A 22,774-nucleotide genomic window follows, 5' to 3' on the forward strand; every position below is an offset into this window, starting at 1 on the left:
TTCTGTTCTTTTCATATTTCGTATTTTGCAAAGAAAACAGGAAAAAGTTTTCACTAATAGCACAAAATCTGCTAAGCATGATACTGGGCAAACTACTCAAATCATGAGGAATTCATGAATTTTCCAATTCCTGACCTGCTGAGAAGGAGCACTCTGAGCGATAAATAAATAAGGATGACTTAAGTCAATACTGGTCCTTACAGCAGGATGCTTCCATTTCAGTATAAGGGAGAAACATAGCAGCACAGAACAGAGAATGAAGCTGGGAAAGTAATTGCAAACTCCTGTAGTGCAAAGTAATGATTACTTATGGATAAATCCCACAGACTCATCATGCAGTCATCTGTACAATAATCAGCAATATTCACTGGAAAAATGATAAAAACTTGCCTGCACTGTGTTTATGGCAGGAATCTCTCTTTGTACAAATCAAAAGAAGAGATAGCCAAGCAGATTTGTTAGTTAAGTGGTCATTTTATTCTTATTCCCAGTGCTTCTAAATGGAACAGCTGTGATTTCACAAATTAATTAAAATAAATATGTAATATGTATGTAATATGTAAAGCAAAATCAGTCAAAAGCAGTATTTAATTATCAGATTTAAAATTTGAGAATCTTTCAAATCCTTAACTTCACCAGAATTAGCTGGTGTTCTCTCTCTTGCTCTTAGAAATCCTAGTGACAGTACCAGCAAATTTGCAGACTAGCCAATGCCTAACACCTGGGAATAGTTTTTTCCACTTTTTATCATGTTTTTATCAGCCTTTTTATCCTTTCATCCACACATGCACATATGCCTCTGAGTCTAAATAATTACAAAATTTTAGATGTGGCACAGCTCTTAAAAGGTAGAAATACTACTGGAAAATAATTAAATTCTTTAAATCTCTTGGGTTTGGACTGACAGACCTATAACTTAATTTCAGTCAAAACATGAGGGAATATGGTAGCTGGCTTGGCACTTTTACATTCATAAGCTTCCATTAGTTGCTTTTCACAACAATCTTTTGCAGACTCACCTCCTCTGCTCCTCCAAAGAATCAAAGGAAAAACAAAATCAGTTTTTAAGGAAACTGTTCTGCTCCATCTCTGGGCTCCACACTCACAGGGAGTTACAGGATTGTCACTTTCTTCAGTGTTTCATTAAGCAGATTCTTTTAAGCCATTTTGGTTTGATTCTTTTCTCGCCCTTGGACATTTTTTTTAAACTAAATATGAATCCTTTGGCAAACTGAACAGGTTCTTTCACATAAAGAAGAAATCCAAAGATGTCTGCCAAAGCTAATGAGCAAGAGGTTTAGACAGCTTTTACAGATAAGCACTTAGTGCTCATAAGTGTTGCACTAAAAACTGTTTGTAACTTAAGTTTAATTTTCATTCCAAATGAAGATAATTTTACATCATCATCCTCTCCTCTGATCCATATTGTTTCTCTCATATCAATCATTAATGCTTTCACAAATTTCTGCTCTGCCAGGCTGCTAAAGAGCAGTAAGGATGCAAAGCCTTTCCAGTCATTTCAGCACAGGGTTGTACTCTGGACTGCACTGGCTCAGTCCATGGTTACCACCACCCTTTATCAGGTACATTATTGTTATACAATATGAGAAGCTTGAAATATCTGTACAGAAAGAGCAGCAATGCAGGTTGCCATATTAACCATTATGTTATTTATGGCTCAAACCTGTGCTGTCCTTTAAAAGCTAGACATACTATGCATACTAAAAATTTAGTCAAAAACCAGTGTGTTGCAAATATGTCCCCAGAGATCTTATTCAGGCTGAAGAATTGTGTTTAGAGCTGCTGCTTTGCTTACATGTTTGCAACAGTTCTTTTAAAGAAAAGAAAAACAGCATTGTGGACAAGTGTTATATATATCTATGTATATGTTCTATCCTAGATGTATATGAAGATACAGGAAGAGGAAATCAAAGCATCTGAAAATGCCAAAGCTTCTTCTTCGTTATAATATATTGAAGGAAATGCCAACAACTCCAAGAGTAGCAAAGGCTTATGCCACCTTGTCTTAAAATAGCAATTTCTCTTCAGAGTGACAATCCCTTTCCTTGGGGTGCTCCAAATTGCCCATTTCTTAATTATTTTTTCTTTTTTTAAAGTAATAATTCCTTGGAAAATATGGATAGTTTTAATTACTTTCTTTTTCCTTATCAGTGAATGCAAAGACAAAGGGATAGCTTAAAAAATGCACTATAAAACTTTTTTTAAAAAACAATTGGCAGAGGCACAAGAAGGAATCTGGTCCAAGATGCTGTCCATGCTTGTCTTATTTAAAAAATATTAAAAATAGCAAATAGGTTTTTTTAACTGGGTTGACTTTCACAAGAGAAGACATCCATACTGGCATGAAAAGTGATAAATGCAGTATGTCAGATTGCAAAATACATTTGGGGTTTAGAATAAAGTCATTCTTTTAAGTAATTTAACGTGACATAATTTTCAAGCATAGAAACAGATCTGTCAGGCAGTTACAAAACTGTACATACATATATTATTCAGAATAATGTGTCCTCATTAAATTGTTTCCTTTGCATTTGAACTGGTTTTCTATTTGTTGCTGAATAGCCTGCTTCTCCTTGACTAGGAGAGTAAGTAATATTCAACTTATTTTCAAAAGCTGCAGCAAGTTCAGGCTCTTTGTACATTAAAACAATTCTCTAGTGCAAATGAAACCAATCTTACTCTGTTTGAACAGTGTGCTACAAGTCCCTTTGCAAATAGAAGAATACTCTTCCAGAAGCTTCTGTTAGCTGGCTTCTGAATCCTGCAGGAAAATTCACTATTATTTCCACAGGGTCAGCTATTAGTTGGTGTCAGCTGCAGTCAGGGAAAAGAGGAAATATGAACTGAATTAATCTAAAGGAAAAAAAAAGTTACTTCAGGAACAGTTAATTGTGCAGAAAATCATTACTGTGAGTAATGAGAAGGGATACAGTGTGTCCACCCTTTAAGACAGGCTGTATGGTATTATTTAAAGCACTCTTTATTATGAAAAATAATTTGCACAAATTAAAAATAACCTCCTTAATCCATATTTACTAAACATTCTTCCTGTCTCCATCTTTCAAAGACAAGGGAAAATAGCATGCTTTTAAGTGAGCATTCTGATATTGTGAGGCTGAAAAAAAAGGGAAAAAAACAACTGCACCATTGCATGTGAGGAAAATAGGATTTGGCACTTCACAGAGTCAGCACGTGAAGCCCAAATATGCAAGTAGTAGTGACATGATCTCAAAAATAGTGTATTCACCAGATTTGCTCCCTAAGAAATAGCCATCTGACATGAAGGCATCAGGCAGAGGCTCTAAGTAGAAATATTTGGGCAGAACTCTGAAAGACAGAAAAGTTTAGAGTTCCCCATAAATTTCTCCATTGTTCAGTCAGAGCTGACTTCATGTGTATTTCAAATCAAGACAGCTCTTTGGGATTTGCAAAGTCTGATTTTCACTCTCTTTTCTCCTCTTCTTCTTGCTGGAGCAATAATTTTAATTGCTCTGAAGGGAGTGTGCTGATTTCTGATGTGCTTGAGACCATTGGATGTCACTGCAGGCCACAGGGCTACAGGAAATGCAGATAAATTAAGAGAAAGTAGTTACTCCACCTCTGGACCCTCTGCATTTAAAACTGCCAGTTGTTTACATTTTTTAAGCTTTTATGGGGAAAAAAAAAAGAAGTCAGGTCAGTATGGGTTCCATTCTACATTCTTTTAAGCTCACATAAGCCCATGCCTAAGTGCATTTTAAAGGTCCCAAAACATTTTGTTTCTGAATCTGTGCTCATGGCTCAATAACAAATGAGCAAACTGTTTTGGATTAAGCCATTTGTCAATGATGTGTGATGATTTCAGTAGCCCAATACAAAAGTCCACCTTAACAGTCTTGAACTTCTGAAAAGTGCCTGTAAAAAGAACTGTAAATTTAATAAAACAATTTTGTTTATGCATCACATAATGCCTAATAGTTCTGTGGGTTCATGCATTTTCACTGGAAAGGACACCCATCACTAGGTTTGTAAATAAAAAAAAAACCTGCCTGTTGCAAGTAAAGTGTCCCCTAGAGGCCCTGTATGTAGGTCGTGGCTGCCACATTCTTACTCTCCACTTAAAACAAAAATTTACAGAGAAAAACCCAACAGGAAGGGAAATTTATTTTACTATAGAAAGAAGAAAAACTGGATTAAAAAATTATTCTAGCTGTGGCAGCAGAACCAGCTCCACAAATCGGAATATGTTATTGAAATAGACAGAGGGCAAACACTGGCAAGTCATCTTCTGCTTATAATATATTGTTCTCATCTGTTTTGTTTCATTGTGTCTTGTGTATTACTGACTGTAAACCAAAAATACACTGGCATAAATTCCTATTGAAACTGTGCTCACCCTTTACTGTTCTTCCAAAATTTGCACACTGCATTGAGCTACTTTTGGTGGGGAAATCCATTTGGTGGAGGTATAAAAAAATAAACTATAAGGAAGAAACAATTCTGAAATGTCACAGAAGCTTAATGGATGACAAAGAAAACCTTTGCATATTGTACTCTTGTCTCTTTCTCACTGGTACCACAACATTCAAAGGAGATTGATAAGCTTTTATTTACTGATGTAAAATCTATTGGGAATTTTACCAAAATGGGTGGAGTATGTGTCCATTGAACTAGATGATGTATACACTGGGTAGCTCAAATATGAGATGGGGATAATGAGAAAACAGTGTGAAATGGGACAGGGAGGAATTTTTAAAATCCTGTCTCTTTTTTTCCCCCCAATTCCTTATGGTGGAGGTTTTTGCCATTTCATTTGCCTGCCTGATGATGAGGGTCAAGAATGGCTTTCTTTGATGAAGTGAAGCTGTGGACTTGAGATCAAAGGTAGAGAAGATAAGTGATAACTCTGGAAGTCTGAAGTGTAGGAACAGTAACAGCAGTCAGAGCACCTTCAGGCACTTGTACCATATCACAAGGTGGTGTGTAGTTCTTAGTCTTTCTTACTAATATCTTAAAAGCAATTAATAAGAATACTGAATATCAGCTTTCACCACTGCTCATATGGGAATGCTCCAATTCACACTTCATTATGGCTTTGAAATATTAATCCCTTCTTACAGGCCATCAGTCCATATTCTACAGTTCTTTTAAGTCTGCAGCAAGATCAAGGAGGCCTTGGCAGCATTAGGAGAAGCACTGCCAGCAGGCTGAGGGAGGCGACCCTTCCCCTCTGCACTGCTGAAGCCAAACCTGGAGTGCTGAGTCCAGTCAGTGCTGGGCTCTCCAGTACAAGACACCAGAGCAATCCAGAAAAGACCCACAACAATGATGAGGATCATCTGACATACAATGGTGAGTTGAGAGAGCTGGGACCTGAAGAAGAAATACCTCAGGCAGATGTTAGCAATGTTCATCATTTAAGAAAAACCTTTTATACTGTCAAGGTGGTCACAGACTTCTGCCCTGTGGAGTCTCCATCTCATCTTTGGAGATATTATAAACCCAACTGGATGCAGTCCCAGCTAATCTTCTGTAGTTGACCTTTGTACTAAATTTTGCACTGGACCATGCCATATAAGGAGACAAGCTGGGATACAAAGCTTAGAATTACAGCATAGCTCTTTTATTCATGCACATGAGGTGTCCTGTTCAAAGCAGGGCAGGCATTCAGGTGCGCATTTCACTTACTGCTGCTTAACAAACACACATTAGTATTTACTTATCATAGTAAAACTTCGCAAAGCTACTACATTTCTATGGTGTCATCATCCACCTGCTTCTCTATTGATCAGATGCACCCAGAGTCAGTCCTGATATACTTACTTATCTATAGTGACAGACGCTGGGAGGGTTTCAAGCACATGTTAGAGAGGCTAGAATGCTGGGATTATCTTGGTTGCCCAGGAGTATATTTTATTCTTCATGGACAGTGATTAAAATTCCAAGAAGAAAAGTCCTTATCTGGGGAACCAGGTCATCCTCCTTACAATAAGATGGGGTTCTTTAGTTTGCTTGCTTAAGCATGACAGTTCAGTGTCCAATGTAAACTATACATATGTTCTAAAGAAAGTCAGTATCATTTTATATTACAAAGATTAATTGGTATAATAGATAGGGAATGAGATTTTCCTGAGATGCTGCTTTGTGCAAGAGTTGGACCAGATGATCTCAAGAGGTGCTTTCCAGTCTGACATGCTGTGATTCTGTGAGCTGAGGAGAGAAATGATTAGTAGGTAGATATCAGCAAAAACAACACTAGCAATTACAACACAGTCAGTTCATGTTATTGTAACAGGAATGTATGCTTCCATTAAACATCTCCTTAAACATGCATGGCTAGCTAAGCAAGATATGACGGCAAAATACAAGCACAATACTTTGCATGTACCTCCATCCATGCTTTACCTATAGAAAACTGAGTCTTGAAAAGGGAACACCTCATTATTTTATGATGTCAGATTAAAACACTTCTCAAAGTAGCTCTATTCTTTTTTTATTACTTTTTGCTTTACTCAGCTAAGATACAATCAGGTATTTTCTATGGACTTTCTTCAGTGTTAGCACGATTCCTTTGGAAATCTGTCACCAGTATGGTCCTATCAATGCATTTACATCATACCTTTTTCTGGGAGCTAGAGGCCAGCAGCTTCCCACAGGACATGGCAGGAGTTTCTGGGAACTATGCTGGGACAGTGAGAAGGAGAAAGGGAAAGGAGCTAATGCTAGTGAACATTAACTTTCTGACTGATGTGCAAATTGATCATGTCCCATGTGACTTGTACATTTCAAGGGGGACTGTTTCCTCAATGCTGTGTCCTGCAAGAGGCTTCCTGACTAAAAGAAGCTACTTTCTAGGCAGATAAATGTTTGTATTGAGAATACTTTTGCATCCAACCAAGTATTTTTTTTAGTGCCCTTGAACAGTCAGTCATGATGTATTTTTGAGTATATTCTCTACTCACACACAAAAAACTTCAGAATGTTGTTCATTGGCATCTCCTAAAAACTTCAGTGTTCAGTACCCAATTTTAACACTGGCTGACAATATAAAAGTGCATGTCAGTTTGTACAGAAATGCTTTCCTCAACAAGTAGTCCTTCATAAAGACTTGCGAGTGTATGAAATGAGCCCAGCTCTTCCAAAAGAGCTTCTGTCACTGCCTTTCTGTGGAGACTGCCTTTTCTTTTGTAGAAAGAGACAGAACTGTGGCAGAAGTTTCCAAACACTTAATAGACAGATTTTAAGGATAAGAAATTAAACTGATGCAGCCTTGCAATGGAAAATGACAGTTGTGCTGTGTCATAAAATAATGAGGAAATAAAAGCAGAGGATCATTTCTTGATTAGAATCTGTGGTAAATATACAACAGACAAGGAGCAAAGAAGACAAATAAAGGATAAGATGTCTAAGGAGTATATAATTCGAGTATAAATCTGTATCGCAGTTCAGTTAAACATGAAATGCAAATACCAGCATGTTGGAAATCCTGCTCCACCTAAAAAGATAATATGTATGTATCTCCTCAGGCTATGTGCTGTGTTCCAGGACAAAGTACAAACTGCTGGTCACAGCAGATCTTGTGACTCAGATACAATTAAATGTACAACTATTAGGGCAGGGCTTCTAGAGTACCTCGTTGCAATAGCATACCCCAACCAAATATAACATGTTCTTATTTAGGAAAATACTGTCCAATGTCAACACTGATACCTTCATCAAGCTACAACTTTTATATTGTAGGGCTAAAAAGTAGCTTCTATATAACATTTTTTCATCTTATTAGTAATGGCATAAGGATGTCTTGCAAATTCAAGACAAACACTTATAGAGACAATAAAAACTGTGTTGGGCATCTTTCATATATTTTTCTTAGAGTGACATTTTCTTCTTTAACTTCAGCTTGCTGATTTTTTGTACACTGATTTATCAAATCATATTAAATTAAAAACTTGGTTTTCAATCACTTTTCAAGCCCTTTAAGTCTGTCACACTTAGTCTTATCCACAAACTGTACATAAAAGTACAGAAAATTCCAAGTACATTCAAAAATTCTGGATCTCTATTCTAAACAGCTGGCTGGGACACTGAAAAAAAAACTAGATTCCATTTGAAACCCTTTCCAAGTGTGTCTGAAAGATACAGCCAAATGCAGAAAGCCCTTAGAAGCAAAATAAATGAGGAAAAAATGTTTAGAACTGGTCTAAGAAACATTTTATCTTCCAGATCCTTCCACACTGGGGTGAGCATCCTGTCCCCTACCAACCTCTGCCATTCAGGGGAGCCCAAGGAAATCCAACAAGTTTGAGAAAGTGTGGCAGCTGTGATAGGAAGGAGGAATGGTGGAAAGATCAAAAGGGGGAAGGGAAGGGAAGGGAAGGGAAGGGAAGGGAAGGGAAGGGAAGGGAAGGGAAGGGAAGGGAAGGGAAGGGAAGGGAAGGGAAGGGAAGGGAAGGGAAGGGAAGGGAAGGGAAGGGAAGGGAAGGGAAGGGAAGGGAAGGGAAGGGAAGGGAAGGGAAGGGAAGGGAAGGGAAGGGAAGGGAAGGGAAGGGAAGGGAAGGGAAGGGAAGGGAAGGGAAGGGAAGGGAAGGGAAGGGAAGGGAAGGGAAGGGAAGGGAAGGGAAGGGAAGGGAAGGGAAGGGGATACTTCTTGGGCTGAAGACTCTCAAGATTGCAGCCAGAGCAGGTACAATAGGACTCATGAGGTAAGACAGAACAAGGAAATTTTCAAGAAAAAAGAAAATAGAGGAGGATAAAATGTCTTCTAATAGATAAAGGGCTTCTGCAAAGAAGTGGATAAAAAGGAAGGTAGAAAAATATTCTCCATGCCCAAGCTGGCCATGGAGTGAGAGTAAAAATGTATCACAGGAAAGGTATACCACAATAATAAAAAAAAAGGTATCAGTAAAAGTGATAGACTGGATATTCCTTGGGAAAGCATCCCCAAAGGACATCTCCTTTGCTTTTCAACACCAGAGGATATCCTCTTAGAGGCAGAACTGAAAGTTGTACAAAGAATGTGCCTATGAAAATGTAACTTAGTGTCCAAGTACATGGCAAGAGCATGCATTTTCTCTTCAGAAGCTGTTGTGATTACAGACTGTGACAATCTTGTCACCAGGACCTCTAAAACTCCAGCTACCCACTTCAAGATTTGAGCATATTTCTTCAAGAGTATAATATTTGAGTAATGCATGTTGATATTTTAATGGATATTTCTTTACAATGACTATCTACACAATAAGAAAAACCCTCTTTTCATAAGCTTTAGGTGGGTAGACACATTCACCACAAATATTATCTGGTAATGCCTGAACTGAAATCGGTTTCAGGTCGGTAACTCAGGTCGGTTACTAAGTCCCCATGTGACATAAGGGAAGCAATTTTATACTGATATTTCCATTTGTGAAATTAAACTTATTAATATTTACTCATATTACCAATGTAACAATAACTTAGTATATTTATGTTAAAATTTTACACGTTGGCTGCCTAGTCCTCCCCTCACCTCTGCCTGGTGCAGCAAGCAGCATTTCTAGTAGTCACACTTCACACTTCTATTTCAAACCAAAATTGTGTGGCCCAAGATTTTCTATAGAACAAGTTTAATTCTGCTTATTTATGGGCTCCTGGGCCTTTTTCTCATACAAATGTGTACAGGACTTAAAATATTCGGGGTCTGAGATAACCTGGTGCGTGCACGGGAGAAGGCCGGGGGAGTTTGATGGCGCTGGGTGTCCGGCAGGGGGCGCTGCTGCCCCGCGCCATGGCGGGCCCGAGGCGCGGCCTTCACAGTCTTTCACAAAGAAGCACCGGCAAGAAGAGAAATGTTTTACTCGGGTCGTAGAGCCTTGCAGAACTGTGCTCCAATGTATGGCTGAAGGGGTGCTGATGGCGAGACTGTCACAGTCTGTAAGCACAATGGCCTCTGGAGAGGAAAGACGCGCTCGTGCCACGCACTTTGGTCGCTGCAGCCAAGAGAGCCTTGGGCCTGCGAGAGACGGATGTGGGGAACGCCGTCCCCACGGGGGAGAGCCACAGCCGTGGGGAAATGCTCCAGAAGCTGCACAGGGGCAACTGCGAGCGAAATCGGTCCTGGGCTGGACTGGGCCCTCCCTTCCCGACCGCATCGCGAGCCCGTGCGAGAGTAACTCGCGGTGGTACCCAGGGACGTGGAGCTGTGTGACACCTGTGCCAGGGCCGCGGCAGATGTCCCTCTCCATCGCTGCCACCGTTCGGGCAAATGCTGAACGGGAGCACCAGAGACCGACAGGGCTGCGACGAATGACATGGACTTTGTCCGAGCACAAACATCCGTGTTGGGAAGCCTCACACGGGGCCTGACCCAGGTGTCACTGTGGCAAGAGTTAATGCATCCTGAGCGATGAGAGTGTCTGGGCTCAGCTGGAGGGACTTGCCTTGTCCAAAGGGAATGTGGAGAGCCAGCAGCACACCACGAGGAGTTTCTCACTGGGCTGATTCCAGCCAGAAGCATCAACCCACCCTTCAGTGAAAGGACTGCTGGCTGTGACAAATCCATATTGCTTATTTAAGGAGTCCGCTGCAGAAAGCTTTTTCTGGTTTCCATTTGCCAATTGGAACCACAAATGTTCGCTTTATGTAACCTGTCACAAGATTACTTTTGACTTCTCCTTTGTAGGCCCTTACTTGTTTCTGGCTGTTGCTTAAGAGCTCAGAATAAAAACCATTCTTTTTCCTACTCAGCAGCTGCGTTCCCTGAGAGCAGCTCAGGGCTCCACCACTTCCTGCTGAGCCAAATTGTAGCACCAGCTTCAGTGCAGCTATGGTTGCACTGGGAGAGGTCTGGCTTCACAGCACATGAAGACTAAAGGAGAAAGTTACAATAGCAAAGAACATAGTAACAGTTATGAATTAATAATCGTAATAAGAAGTGAGGAAGAAGTGAGACCTGGTTTTGTGCTAATTTCCCACTGTCTTCAATGATAACTCCTGTGTGTAAGTCTTGTAACTACGGGAAATGAGAAAAGAGCACAAAGTGGTTTAGTACAAGCAGTCAGGTGTGTGTGTGCTCCAATGAAACAAAACCTAGCAAGAGTTACAAAATATACCTCAGACATGAGCTACCACCTCATGACAGACTGCCCAGTGGACTGCAGAGAACAGAAACAAGAAAAAGCATCTGAGATACTTCATGAAACTCCTGTTGGCATCAATGTATAGATTTCAAGATAATACGATCAGTGGTGATGATCATTTGTGAGTTACATGTTAGTATATGGACCTGCTCTCCCAAAAGGCCAAGCTGAAGGCAAAGATAGAGCAGGAATGAGTCTGGTTAATAGGGAGGGTGTTTTAAAGTCCTGCATAGTGAAGCTGGTTTTAACTAGTCTTGCAAGTAGTGTTTTTATATTATTACAACTAAACTTTATGGTTAAATTTCTTCAATCTGCAGTTGCCATGAAAAGACCAGTAGCAAAATAAATAAAATAAGCATAATAGCAAAGAAAAACCATCTTTTTTGAGAACAAGCTGAAATGTCAAAGTTTTAGGGTGTACAGTGTGCTGATAAGATACACTGTTGTGTGAACTTTCCCTCCCAGAGCCATCCATCTTTATTATCAGAGCCTGGAGATGGTTCTGTGTCAACTTTGCATCTGCATCAGTAACTCATTCTGTTCAGCCATCTGTTCCACAGACATCAAACTGTTAAGAAGCCCCAGTACGGCACAATCTAGTCCAGTAACACAGAAACAGAAAAGAAAAGATCTCATTACCATTTGAATTCACAGGCTCTCCTGCGATACACATACAATATTTTCTTATATTGACATGAACATGGTAATTTGGTAAGTAAATCCTCTGTTATAACAAAGAAATTAAAATCAAACACTTAATATGCAGCAGCTTTATTCAGAGGCAAAATAGTTATTAAGTTAAACTAAGATTTAAGATAGTTGTTTCTCATTTTGCAGACAAAAACAGAATTAAGAAAACACTCATGTTAACCAGGATGTTAACTATTGCTCATTTTAACTTCTGAAGATTTCACCACTAATTTATAGTCAAAATGAAATAGGCATTTAAAAGCTAAGGTCTCAGAAGAAAATTATGACAGCGGATTGCTGACAGTGCAATTTGAGATTTCTTGGTTTCTTTCTATTTATTCAAGTCCATATATGATTAAAACTTAGTATTTTAAAATTTTGATTTCCCATGTTGTCTTTCTAAATTAATATGTCCCAAGAGCTTTTAAAGTTCTATCTGCCTAATTCAGTGGCTTTTGATACTTTTTTCCTAGGTTTTTTAGTACTATAGAGCTAGGATAATTAAAGGCCAGAGAGCTGGATTCCATTCTGGCCTGTAAATCTTCAACAGAACTGGTGCTGGACTTTCAATAACAAAATCATTATTGTGAATGATTACTGAGCCAGAGAAAACCATTGATTGACATTCAGATTCTTAACTGAATTTGCAGATGCTGCGAAGTGAGATTTGGTGGGAGGTCTGTGAGTCATTGAGACAGGATCTTAGTCTCACAGTTTTAGAGAGCTCTCCTTCAGAGATGCACTGCACTCCAGCATTGCTTTTGGGTTTGGGGAGACAGGGACTGAAGAATCATGCACAAGCAACATGCTCAAGCCTCGTTCAAAGGAACATGAATGCTGTGTTTAAAACAGTAATCCCTTTCGCTAATTAACGTGTGATCTGATTGGTAAATTAGCCTCTATGAAGTTTTTGCTACCACAGCTCAAGTATTTTGAGAACCTAAGGGCTTTTATTTTTAAAATGAACTCTCCAAGGCAAGAGGCAAGGATACATTTGACCCACTTTTGACTCTTAAAAAATTATGAAATGTAATTAATTATCTGTTGTGACATGGTCTCCAATGAAGAGCTGGATATACAGCCTGATACAGCTTGGGACTGTGCAGCAGGCATGCCATTAGATACACTATACTCTAAGCCATGTGTTAAATCTATTATGTTCTAAAGATTTAATACAACCTTTTTGTTTTTACACAACACTCTGATCTACTCATATTTTTAGTGCACAGAGCCTGTCTTTGGAGCTGAAACTTGCTCAGTCTTGTGGTATAGCTTTCATTTCACCTCTATCTTTGTTTTATATAACTCCCTACACTGTCTCTGGGGAAGAAATACACCAGACTTGTGTCCCCCAACAGAGCTGTGGTCTCTAAGGAAACTCGTGCATTAATTAAGGAATAGTATAATGGGTATGGTTTTGTTTTGTTAACCAGTGCCCCAAGGAGCATCGTTTCACTTACGTATTTTACCCCCTCCCCCCACTAGCAAATATCAGCATATTTCTGTTAACCACTCTGTGGCTATGTTCAAAGCAATACTTACGAGATAAAATTTTGTCTTTTGAAATAGCAAGCAAACTGGCACATGAATTTAATTTCTGTAGTAACTTGGCACTGCCTTCTCTGGTTGCTGGTTGTTGGCCTCCCCCTCAAAATGTTCTAGTATTGAAGCCAACATCCATGGCCACACACTGGGTGTGCTTGGCAGCTGCAGGGCCCAGATGCCAACCACTGGAATGCATTTTACGTACCAGTGTCTCTGCCTGTGGCTTGGTTTCTTGGCCAGCCTTTAGCAAAGTCTCTTCTCTGGACTCATCTGACTCCAGCGCCTGCTGCTCTTGCAGCTGTGGAACTGAAGCAAAAGCAATTTACAGAAGATCTGTCTCACCGTTCCAGGAACCGCTTGCCTGCACCATCTCCCAGCAAGATACATACACTGAGTGCTTTTTTAGCATGTGAAAGAAAGATGTCCCACTTGCCTGTACTTATTGTGGAGGACCAAGTGTATAGATTGAGAGGGGTCTGAAAGGACAGAGCACCCTGGTAAACCTGACAGACACCACTGAAATCAACTTTTTAATGTCTTGGAATTTCTGTATCAAATGTCTATTTCAAGCTTCTTTTAGCTAAGGCCCCTGAAATGTACAGTATTGGCTCAGTATAAGGCAGGCAGGAAGGCAGGCAGGAAGGCAGGCAGGAAGGCAGGCAGGCAGGCAGGCAGGAAGGCAGGAAGGAAGGCAGGCAGGAAGGAAGGCAGGAAGGAAGGCAGGCAGGAAGGCAGGAAGGCAGGAAGGCAGGAAGGCAGGAAGGCAGGAAGGCAGGAAGGAAGGCAGGAAGGAAGGCAGGAAGGAAGGCAGGCAGGAAGGAAGGAAGGCAGGAAGGAAGGCAGGAAGGAAGGCAGGAAGGCAGGAAGGAAGGCAGGAAGGCAGGAAGGCAGGAAGGCAGGAAGGCAGGAAGGCAGGAAGGAAGGCAGGAAGGAAGGCAGGAAGGAAGGCAGGAAGGCAGGAAGGAAGGCAGGAAGGCAGGAAGGCAGGAAGGCAGGAAGGAAGGAAGGAAGGAAGGAAGGAAGGAAGGAAGGAAGGAAGGAAGGAAGGAAGGAAGGAAGGAAGGAAGGAAGGAAGGAAGGAAGGAAGGAAGGAAGGAAGGAAGGAAGGAAGGAAGGAAGGAAGGAAGGAAGGAAGGAAACAGCTTATTTCTCTAAGTTGTTTACTGAGTAGGTTTTTGTAGAATAGTTATTAATGTTTTATATTTTGTAGTATTTCCAATCTTAATGCTTTCATTGTAGCATTCCACTGAGGTTTCTTTGCTACCCTCCAGACTTCCATACTTGCCTGGAAAGCTGGCAGCTCTCTAATGATGTGCCAAGCTGAACACTGGAGGTGTGTTTTGCTACACGCCCACAATACAGAAATTGCCTTAGCTGGATTGCTTGCCTCTGACTGCACTAGAAAGACACACAGCTTCTGGTAAGAAGCTGCAGTAACAAAATGTGGATTTATCAAATACTGAAACACTCATCAAGTTGATACTGAATTGCAACCATTGACTGAATTACTTTTAAGTATCTACAACACTACAGAAATTAATATTACACCCTTAATTTGCACTTGCTTTGGTATGTACAAGGGTAAATTCATTGAAGGATAATCTCAACTCCCCAGGTTGTATTTAAGAATAGCTGCAACATGAGAAAGTGGACAATTAGTTCCCCCTTTGAATTGTATTTAAGAACAATTACATTGACAGTAGAAGAACACATCTAGTACAGACATTTTGGGACCACATGTGCACACACAGGATTTAAAAGATGTACAAGATATTACTACATGGTCATCTGGGAGCTGTTCTTTAGGGAAAAAATAAATATATGTTATGGTCTTAAAATAATATTGTTCAAAAATATAACCAATTATTATGGAACTGATTATTTTCTGCCTTAGCAGTGATACAACTATGTCTTGTAGCCATATTTACTTTAGTGCTGTTTCCTGTTGGCATTGGTGCCACTGGGAGCACCATTATCTACTGGTGGTGTAAGCCATCTTGGTGCAGATTTCTCAGCATACTTTTTTCAGTGACTTTTTTTAAAAAATAGCATTAAAATATAAAAATTGGTTAGGACTCTCTAATATTTATTCTAGGTGAGAGTTTCTCTCTTGATGGAGGAAAAAATAGTCATATGATTCAGTACAAGCATTGGTAAAAGAGAGAAAAGGTGCAGTAAAATGGCAAGAAGCTAGTGAAAACTTCAAGGGAAAATAAGAAAAAGTACAAACATGACAACATAGAGAATTCAGTGTATGTGTAGGTAAGCCAAGGAAATAAAACTACTTGTGCAGGTTGATGTGCTGTAAATCTGCTCAGAAAACCTGTATATTAATACAAACCAAAAGAATATCTACTCCAATTTTAACACTAATTTAAAAGCAAGCAATATATTAAGTCACTCTGAGAAAAGCATTGGAAATAATTTTCGGGCAATTGAGTTTAGGCAGAAGAGATATCAGAAGAGAAGGTGAAGTGTAGAGCATGATGATGTAGAGAAAATCAATCAGGCATCTGTATTTTGCTTCTTATATTCCAAAGAGTATATATGGTCAAATCAATAACAAAGAAGGAATATTAGTGTGTGGTGTTTTCTATAAAGTGAATGCCTGAAGCATGCTACTGGAATACCTGCTGAGACAGTAAGCCATGCAGGTTTTTGTGTAAAAATGGTTCAAACATTTATTTGCTTCATATAGATGTTTTCTATGAGGTCAGGCAGGACAAAATCCATCAGATGTATCTACCTTTGTAAGAAACACAGAAGCTAGTTATGGGGTATATTAGTCAGAAAGGTCTGTTATGACACAGCTCTCAATTATCAGAGTTCTCCTAGAATTTGATTTTCACTATATATAAGTATATTGCGAATATTGTGAACCTGTTTATCTGGACTTACATTACACACTTTCTCTTGATTTTAATGCCTGTAAAAGAAAAATATAGATCTATATGAACATAAACTTCTTTTCACTTGGTAAAAATGATCTCAATATAATATTACTTGAGGCGGCATTAAGTCTGCTTGAAGTTTGTGCCAATTGGTTGCCCAATCATTTCCCTTTGACAAGAAGAATAAAATAAGTAAAAAAACTGAACAGTGAATAATCTCAGGGAACATTTTTAATTACTCCCCAGTGACAGAAGAGTCAGACCTTTCATTATATAAGCTTGTTGTGGTTCAACAGTCATAGGTTTCCTCTCACTTTGGTATTTCAGATTTTTTTTTTCTCAGTTGCATCTTTTCATGCACAGAGGCATTTGACACATGGTCCAGAGTACTTTAAGCAGGAGAAAGGAAATTGAGAATTTGTAGAGATATTATAGATGTTACAGAGAAAGGTTAGATTGCAGGTATAGTCTCTTAATTTCTGATATTAAGAGAGCTCAACTCATAAGCAGACTTACTTAATATTTTAAACATAAACTTCTGAGGAGCTGATATTCATGTTTCAGTGAGGAGTACCATGACATCATGTCATGAGTGTGTTAGAAAACAGTTTTCTTGCTGATGAGAGCCACTGTAATGTTCAGGATGACATTTTCTGACTAGCATTTAGAATGGAAGCCTAGACTCAGATAGCAAATTGATATTACAGTATTTCAACACGTCCAAAAGAGCTTATCTTCACTTCCGGTAGTATTTTAACACTCCTTTGTTTACAGTGTTTAATTTTCAGTAATGTGAAGCAGTCTTTCCATTCATACATTTGAAAAAATAAAACAAAATCCTACTAACATGAAATGGTAGAATGAAAACTTCAGGGTGTCCTTGCACTATTTTCACTTCTGTGAAGGTGCATTACTTCAGTGGAAGCAATCCTGCTTTCATGCTAGTTTTCCTCCTTTGAATTAGAAAGACTAGAAAAAACAGGCAGTGCATTTCAAATATATATAATAAAAATCAAAGTGGATATATCTCTTTTTCATCTCTCTTTTTCATACAAATTATTGAGGCATACAGTACTGTTCATATTTGAAGGTGAACGTTCTTGTTTCTTCTGCATGAACGTCAAGGATCCCAGATTACCTTCTATTACAGTAAAATTTTCTTGTGACCCCTAGACAAATTCTCCTTCCCCAGTAAACTGCACAGGTATCCATAAGCAGTTGCATATTCATGCAATGTAGATGTAAATATTCATAGATACTGTATATGTGATGTACCTACATATACAGTTTCCCACAATGAAGATAGATACTGTGTGTACATATAGTATTATCTTCATTGATGTGTGTACAATATCTTAGTGCTATTAGCTAGTATGGACAGAACATAATCTGTAAATTGTGTAATGAAGGGATGGTATTACATGGTGAATATGAAATTTGTTGGACTTAAAGCACAGCCAGTTGCAGCAGGACAGCTTGGATCCATCTCCTGTTTCTTGGAGGCAGCAACAGCGGTGGGAGTAAATCTTCTGACAAGTCTCAGCAGACAAAGATTTTGTTCCCATTCCTTCTGTTTCATCCCTGCTCATTTTCCTCCACACTACTTAGACAAATTACTAGTTTCTCACCTTGTCATTCTATCTATTCCTGCCCTGAACCTTAACTGGTTTTTCATATTCTCTAATATTCTTACCCTGGAACTTTCTGCTGAGCGTACATGTGTGCACATGTACAACTGCCAGAAATGTTCCTTTATATTTATTACATTATTGAACCTTTGAGATAAAATGCCTGTTAAAATGAAGGGGCCTCATCTAAGTGAAGTCTTTTAGAGCCCAGCATGGGTTTTACAGCTCACAGGAGCATGCAGTCTGACCCTCTTTTTCTTCTTTCATGGAGGAGCATTGCCTAGCAATTGGTGGTTTTGTTTACTGGAGTTCACATCTCACAAAGCAGTTCAAAACAGAATGAAAAGGAAACTAATGTGCTAGCAGAGAAAAGAATATGAAGAAGTTAAATAGTTAATTCTTAGTAGGCACAAATCACATTTCCATCAAGTGCATGCAGTCAGCTGTTATTGTAGGTCACTAAGATACAATGAATTATTTTCTGCAGTTCGTGGAAAACATTAGGCAGCTGTAATAAAGTCAATGGTATTTCCTTCCTTACTGAAACATTACTTCAGCAAATCCCCCTGTTTTGTAAAAACACCATTTCATGCTTGATAAAATTTCATTGATTTCTTCTTTTATATTTTTTTTTTTATTTCTTTTACTGATTGCTTCAGATAGAGAAAACACTGGAGGAAAAATATCAGAAGTGACCTTTCATGTTCTGATGGATGACAATTGATCTAAATTAAAAAGATTGTAAACGGAAGGGGGAAGGGAGTACTTCAGTGGCCTTTATATAACATAGATATTCAGTCCAGGAAACATGCCACAACATTAATGTCTTTTTAAGACATTAAAGCTTAGCTTAAGCAACAGCTAGAGTATTTATACCATAGTTCACCACATTTGTTCTTCCTTACATATTTATCCACAGTTTATCTGTAGTAACTTACAAAGTTATATTTTCAAATTGTATCTTGCTTTATAAGTGTCTATTTAAATCTTGAATAAAGTATCATTAATAAATCCCTTTTGACCAGATAGTAATACATCTTTTATTCTTATTTTCTTGAAGATCTGATGAACATGAACAATTGAAGGGTTCCTTGAAGTTCTGAACAAATCAAACAAGTGGTGGTAAATTTTCTTTTGGGACCACTAATCAGTGGCAAATATCTCACAACATATGAAATGGAGAATAGACCTTGACTGTACGTATGCAAAATCTGTTCAGCCAGCTGGTTGTGCATTATCAGGAAACACTTTTACTTTCTACAGGGAAACAGCAGCCTCAGTGTTTTAAAAATATGCACTGTCCTATGCATTGGCTCACAAACAGTAGCAGCTGGATCTCAAGTTAGGTACCCACACTTTAGTAAGGAAACTAACACTACAGCAGAGGAATGAGAGAAATGCAGGAATTAGTAAGGGTTAGAGGGGCATTTTTGGATGAGAGGTTATAGCATTTTCACTAGCTGGACAGGAACACAGCTTGGATAAAACCTGCAAGGACTTTTGTGAAATGTTGTATTAACAATTTCATACTCACTTTTCTTAACAACACTGTATTAATAAGATAGAGTTTAATTCCCCTCATCTCTTTCAAACTATTTTATCTACCTCAAATATATGTCCAACTGAATATGACTTTAAAAATGCCAGATCAGAAGGCAAGTCTTCCTGAAAATTCAGGAACAGTATCCTTGATCCTGGAGAGCTAGTGATATTTTATAAAAGTTTTTAAAACCAACATTTCTGAAGTTGACAGATGCTGGCCCTCTCTTAAGAGGGATTGGCTAATTTAGAATATATAAAAAAATGGTGAATCATGCTGTGAATTCTGGATTAGACATGCATCAGAAGCAGCAGTGAATTATGGGTGTATCAGTGTATGTATCATATTTAGATATATTTTCTTCTGGTCTTTGTACTCGGTGCTGAAATATTCATTCCCTATTACCAGAGTTCTGTTCATGTTTATGGAAATTGAGAGTAGTAAGTGGCTCGCTCTATGTTTGTGCTACTTTCTGTGTGCAGCTCCTCATCTGTTGCATATTTTACAGGGCCTTGAATGTAAATGTGATGAAGTTTGCAAATCTTTTCTGCTCTTTTTTTCTACACACCATTTGATTTCTTACTACCTCATTGAGCATTGTATATATGAATATAGCCTGCTGTAGTTTCTTCAAAAGAGCTGATCATTGGACTGTTCATCTGCCAGTAAAGTAACCAGCTCAAATGAACTGACCAGTTTTAAGGTTGGAGAACTAATAGGAGCAGACTTGAGCCTAGTATGGGGGTCTGAATGGACATACACAAACTCTGCTCTACCCTAAAGCAAGCTGACAAAGCTTGACAAAGCTGTGCCTTGGTAATACATTAATGCATTAACAATACAAAAGACTGCTTATCTTTACCAAACATTTCCAGAATATAGGTAAGGGGTTGCTAGTCAACTACTTAGTTAAGCCAACATGGAAATTATCTGACCTTTATTACCATTTGCCTTCCACCACTTACATTCTAGAAATTATTGTTCTTATTCTCTATGGTCCCTACCCGCTATGCCATAGCTTTAGCACCAAGCAAACCCACAAAAAGCTGAGCAATTTTTTTCTATAGAAGAAAAATGCTATTAAGTAATATGTAACAAACTTTAAATAATAGGTTTGCAGCTTGTCTTAACTAACTTTATTTGCCAAGAGGCGTGCCTCCATTCTTATACTGAGAGCATTTTGATGTCAGAGCCTTATCTTTCCTGCAGTTAAACTGAGAAACTCATTGTCTTGTCAAGGTTAAGATCACTAGAGGTCATTGGATTATACAGTCTAATCAGTATATCACTGATATAGGAATGCCAAAGGCTTTTTGCTCCTTCACCACTGTTTTCTCTCTTGTCTTCAGCCAAACCACGTACTCTAAAACCTGATTGTTCTTCAAGCAGATTTCTCAATTTCCCTTAATAGTTTCCTCCCTGTTTAGCTACCACCAATGCATATTTTTCTTATTCTGCTTCTTCATTCTAATAAGTAATTTTTCAGGTAATCTAACATTTTTCCATCTGATTTTTTTTTCCCCAGTCAGAAGGTGGTTTTGTCATGTCTTCTTCTATGTATATTTTCTGTGTGATATAACTAAGCTCTAATCTGGGAAGTATAAGAGGACATGCATTCTTTTACTAGCTGTCTGTAGCTGTTTTCACATTAAATGCCTTTAGAAGCAATCCTTATGACTGGTCTTGGTTTTAGGGGTAAGCAAATTATAAAAGTTAATTTACACCATTTTAAAAAATAGCCTCTAGCAAATACTTCGTGCTTAGAGCAACAAATATGAAATGAGCCTTTGTACAGATATGTTGGATTCCTAATTTTATTTATTCCTTAAAGAATAATACAACCCAAATATACACACACACATACACTTCATTGTGCTTCAACAAAATGCAAAATGCAAAATTCAAAATGTTCCAGCCCTGCTTACTCAGGGGCAGCCTGAAGTGGTTTCTTCTTCAGTCACCCTACCTACAGGGATATTGATATTACTGTACTGTTATTTTAGTAATGGGTAAGCAGCGGTAGCTCCAACTGCACAAAACACCTTTAAAATGGATTCTATATAGAACTTAATCACACAAGATCACCATACGCAGTAAAAAACAGTAGTCATTTTTCAGGAGTTCACCCACAAAAATCAGCTGTTAGGCTGGAGGTCCCAATACTTCACCTCACTTGGGTTGTGAAGATTGGGTTTTAAATTCTCCATTTTCAGTTTCTTACGTACCTGGACAGTCTCCTAGGGTTTCCTAGCAGCTAGTGAAGAGACAGCCCTCTCTGAGGAGTCAAAGCGTGGTCAGTCACCATTCTGCTGTCATCAGCTTCTAAATCCTCTCCTCTCATCCAGTTCTTGCTTACAAGAAGAAAAACACAAATCTGTGGTGAGCACTGTCTTTGGCAGTCGTCCTTGGCCTGTGAATGAGTCAGTTACAGCTCCAGTCAGTCACATCATTGCAGATCTGATACTGGAGTAGCTGGAAGTGAATGTCCTCTGGAAAGCCAAAGAGAGAGTGACAAATGCCAGAGTTGGTATTTGTGGTCAATACTCCTTCAGGCAGTTTGTTATCAGCAGTGTAAGGTCGTTTGGTCTAACGAATCATTGTGATGATTACTTAAACAAAAGAGAGAAAACAGCATGTCCCAGGTGTAGGGACAGACCATGCAAACAAGGTGTTTTGCTAGAATCAGTGAACCCTCCCCCTCACACACAGCCCTGCAGTCAACTCTAAAGGCATCAGAAGGCCTGTCAGCCAGGATAAATGCATTCAGCAAATCTAAACAGAAGGTGATCATCATCCAAAAGCAATAGTAACCTAAGGACTTCCAGAGAGCCAGAAAGTCTTTATTATTTCAATTGTTCCTAGGACAGGATGTTGACTATTCAACAAAAACAAAAGAATAATATGTCTTCCTCCCACCTCCCCCACAAAAGGCAATCAAGGTTAAAAGTATGCTTGGGTAGGAATTAAAAATTTTAATATTCCTAAAGCCAAAAAGTTTACTGTGGAAACTTTAAGAAGGATGTAATAGCCCAGGAATGTAAACATTAGTCACACTGCTGAAAAGTATTTGTTTGCACCTGAAAAGAAGCTAACTTAGAATTGTGTGTTCCATCTTCTATGCAAATATTTTTTCTAGTATTTTTCCTTTTTTTTTTCCTCCTTACAGTTTCATTCTGGACATATAACATAGGGGAGAAATACTCTCATATACCAACATATAGAACAAGTACTTCAGTGTATTATCAACCATGTTGATGTCATTAGTCCTAAGAGGGCTTAGGTTAAAAAGAGAAATGTTCACAAAGAGCATAACAAATATCTATGTATATACAGAGAGAAGGAGAGATAACTTTAACATTTTAAATT

General features: G+C 38.7%; 1 protein-coding gene and 1 long non-coding RNA gene across 6 annotated transcripts in view; one reads left to right on the top strand and one right to left on the bottom strand.

The window, feature by feature from the left end:
* Nucleotides 1-5,601: 5,601 nt before the first annotated feature.
* On the bottom strand, nucleotides 5,602-21,918 carry LOC111924221 (uncharacterized). Its single transcript, XR_015278052.1, has 3 exons — nucleotides 21,634-21,918; nucleotides 13,555-13,655; nucleotides 5,602-6,210 (listed from the first exon to the last, which is right to left on the bottom strand). It is a non-coding gene; the product is annotated as an uncharacterized LOC111924221 (long non-coding RNA).
* LOC147655898 (uncharacterized) overlaps nucleotides 6,206-22,774 on the top strand; it is a 34,497-nt gene continuing 17,928 nt past the window's right edge. For 4 of the 5 annotated variants that reach the window (XM_086857418.1, XM_086857424.1, XM_086857407.1 and 1 more), the window contains exon 1: nucleotides 6,206-11,825. In XM_086857418.1, coding sequence (XP_086713544.1) covers nucleotides 9,619-10,341 — 723 coding nt within the window. In that variant the 5' untranslated portion in view covers nucleotides 6,206-9,618 and the 3' untranslated portion in view covers nucleotides 10,342-11,825. Of the gene's footprint in view, nucleotides 11,826-12,277; nucleotides 15,168-22,774 lie in introns of those variants that run through there. The other variant, XM_086857431.1, reaches the window with a different exon arrangement.

This window comes from Cyanistes caeruleus, chromosome 1 (genome assembly GCF_971803275.1).
Source record: "Cyanistes caeruleus chromosome 1, bCyaCae1.hap1.1, whole genome shotgun sequence".
NCBI classification, from domain to species: Eukaryota; Metazoa; Chordata; class Aves; order Passeriformes; family Paridae; genus Cyanistes; species Cyanistes caeruleus.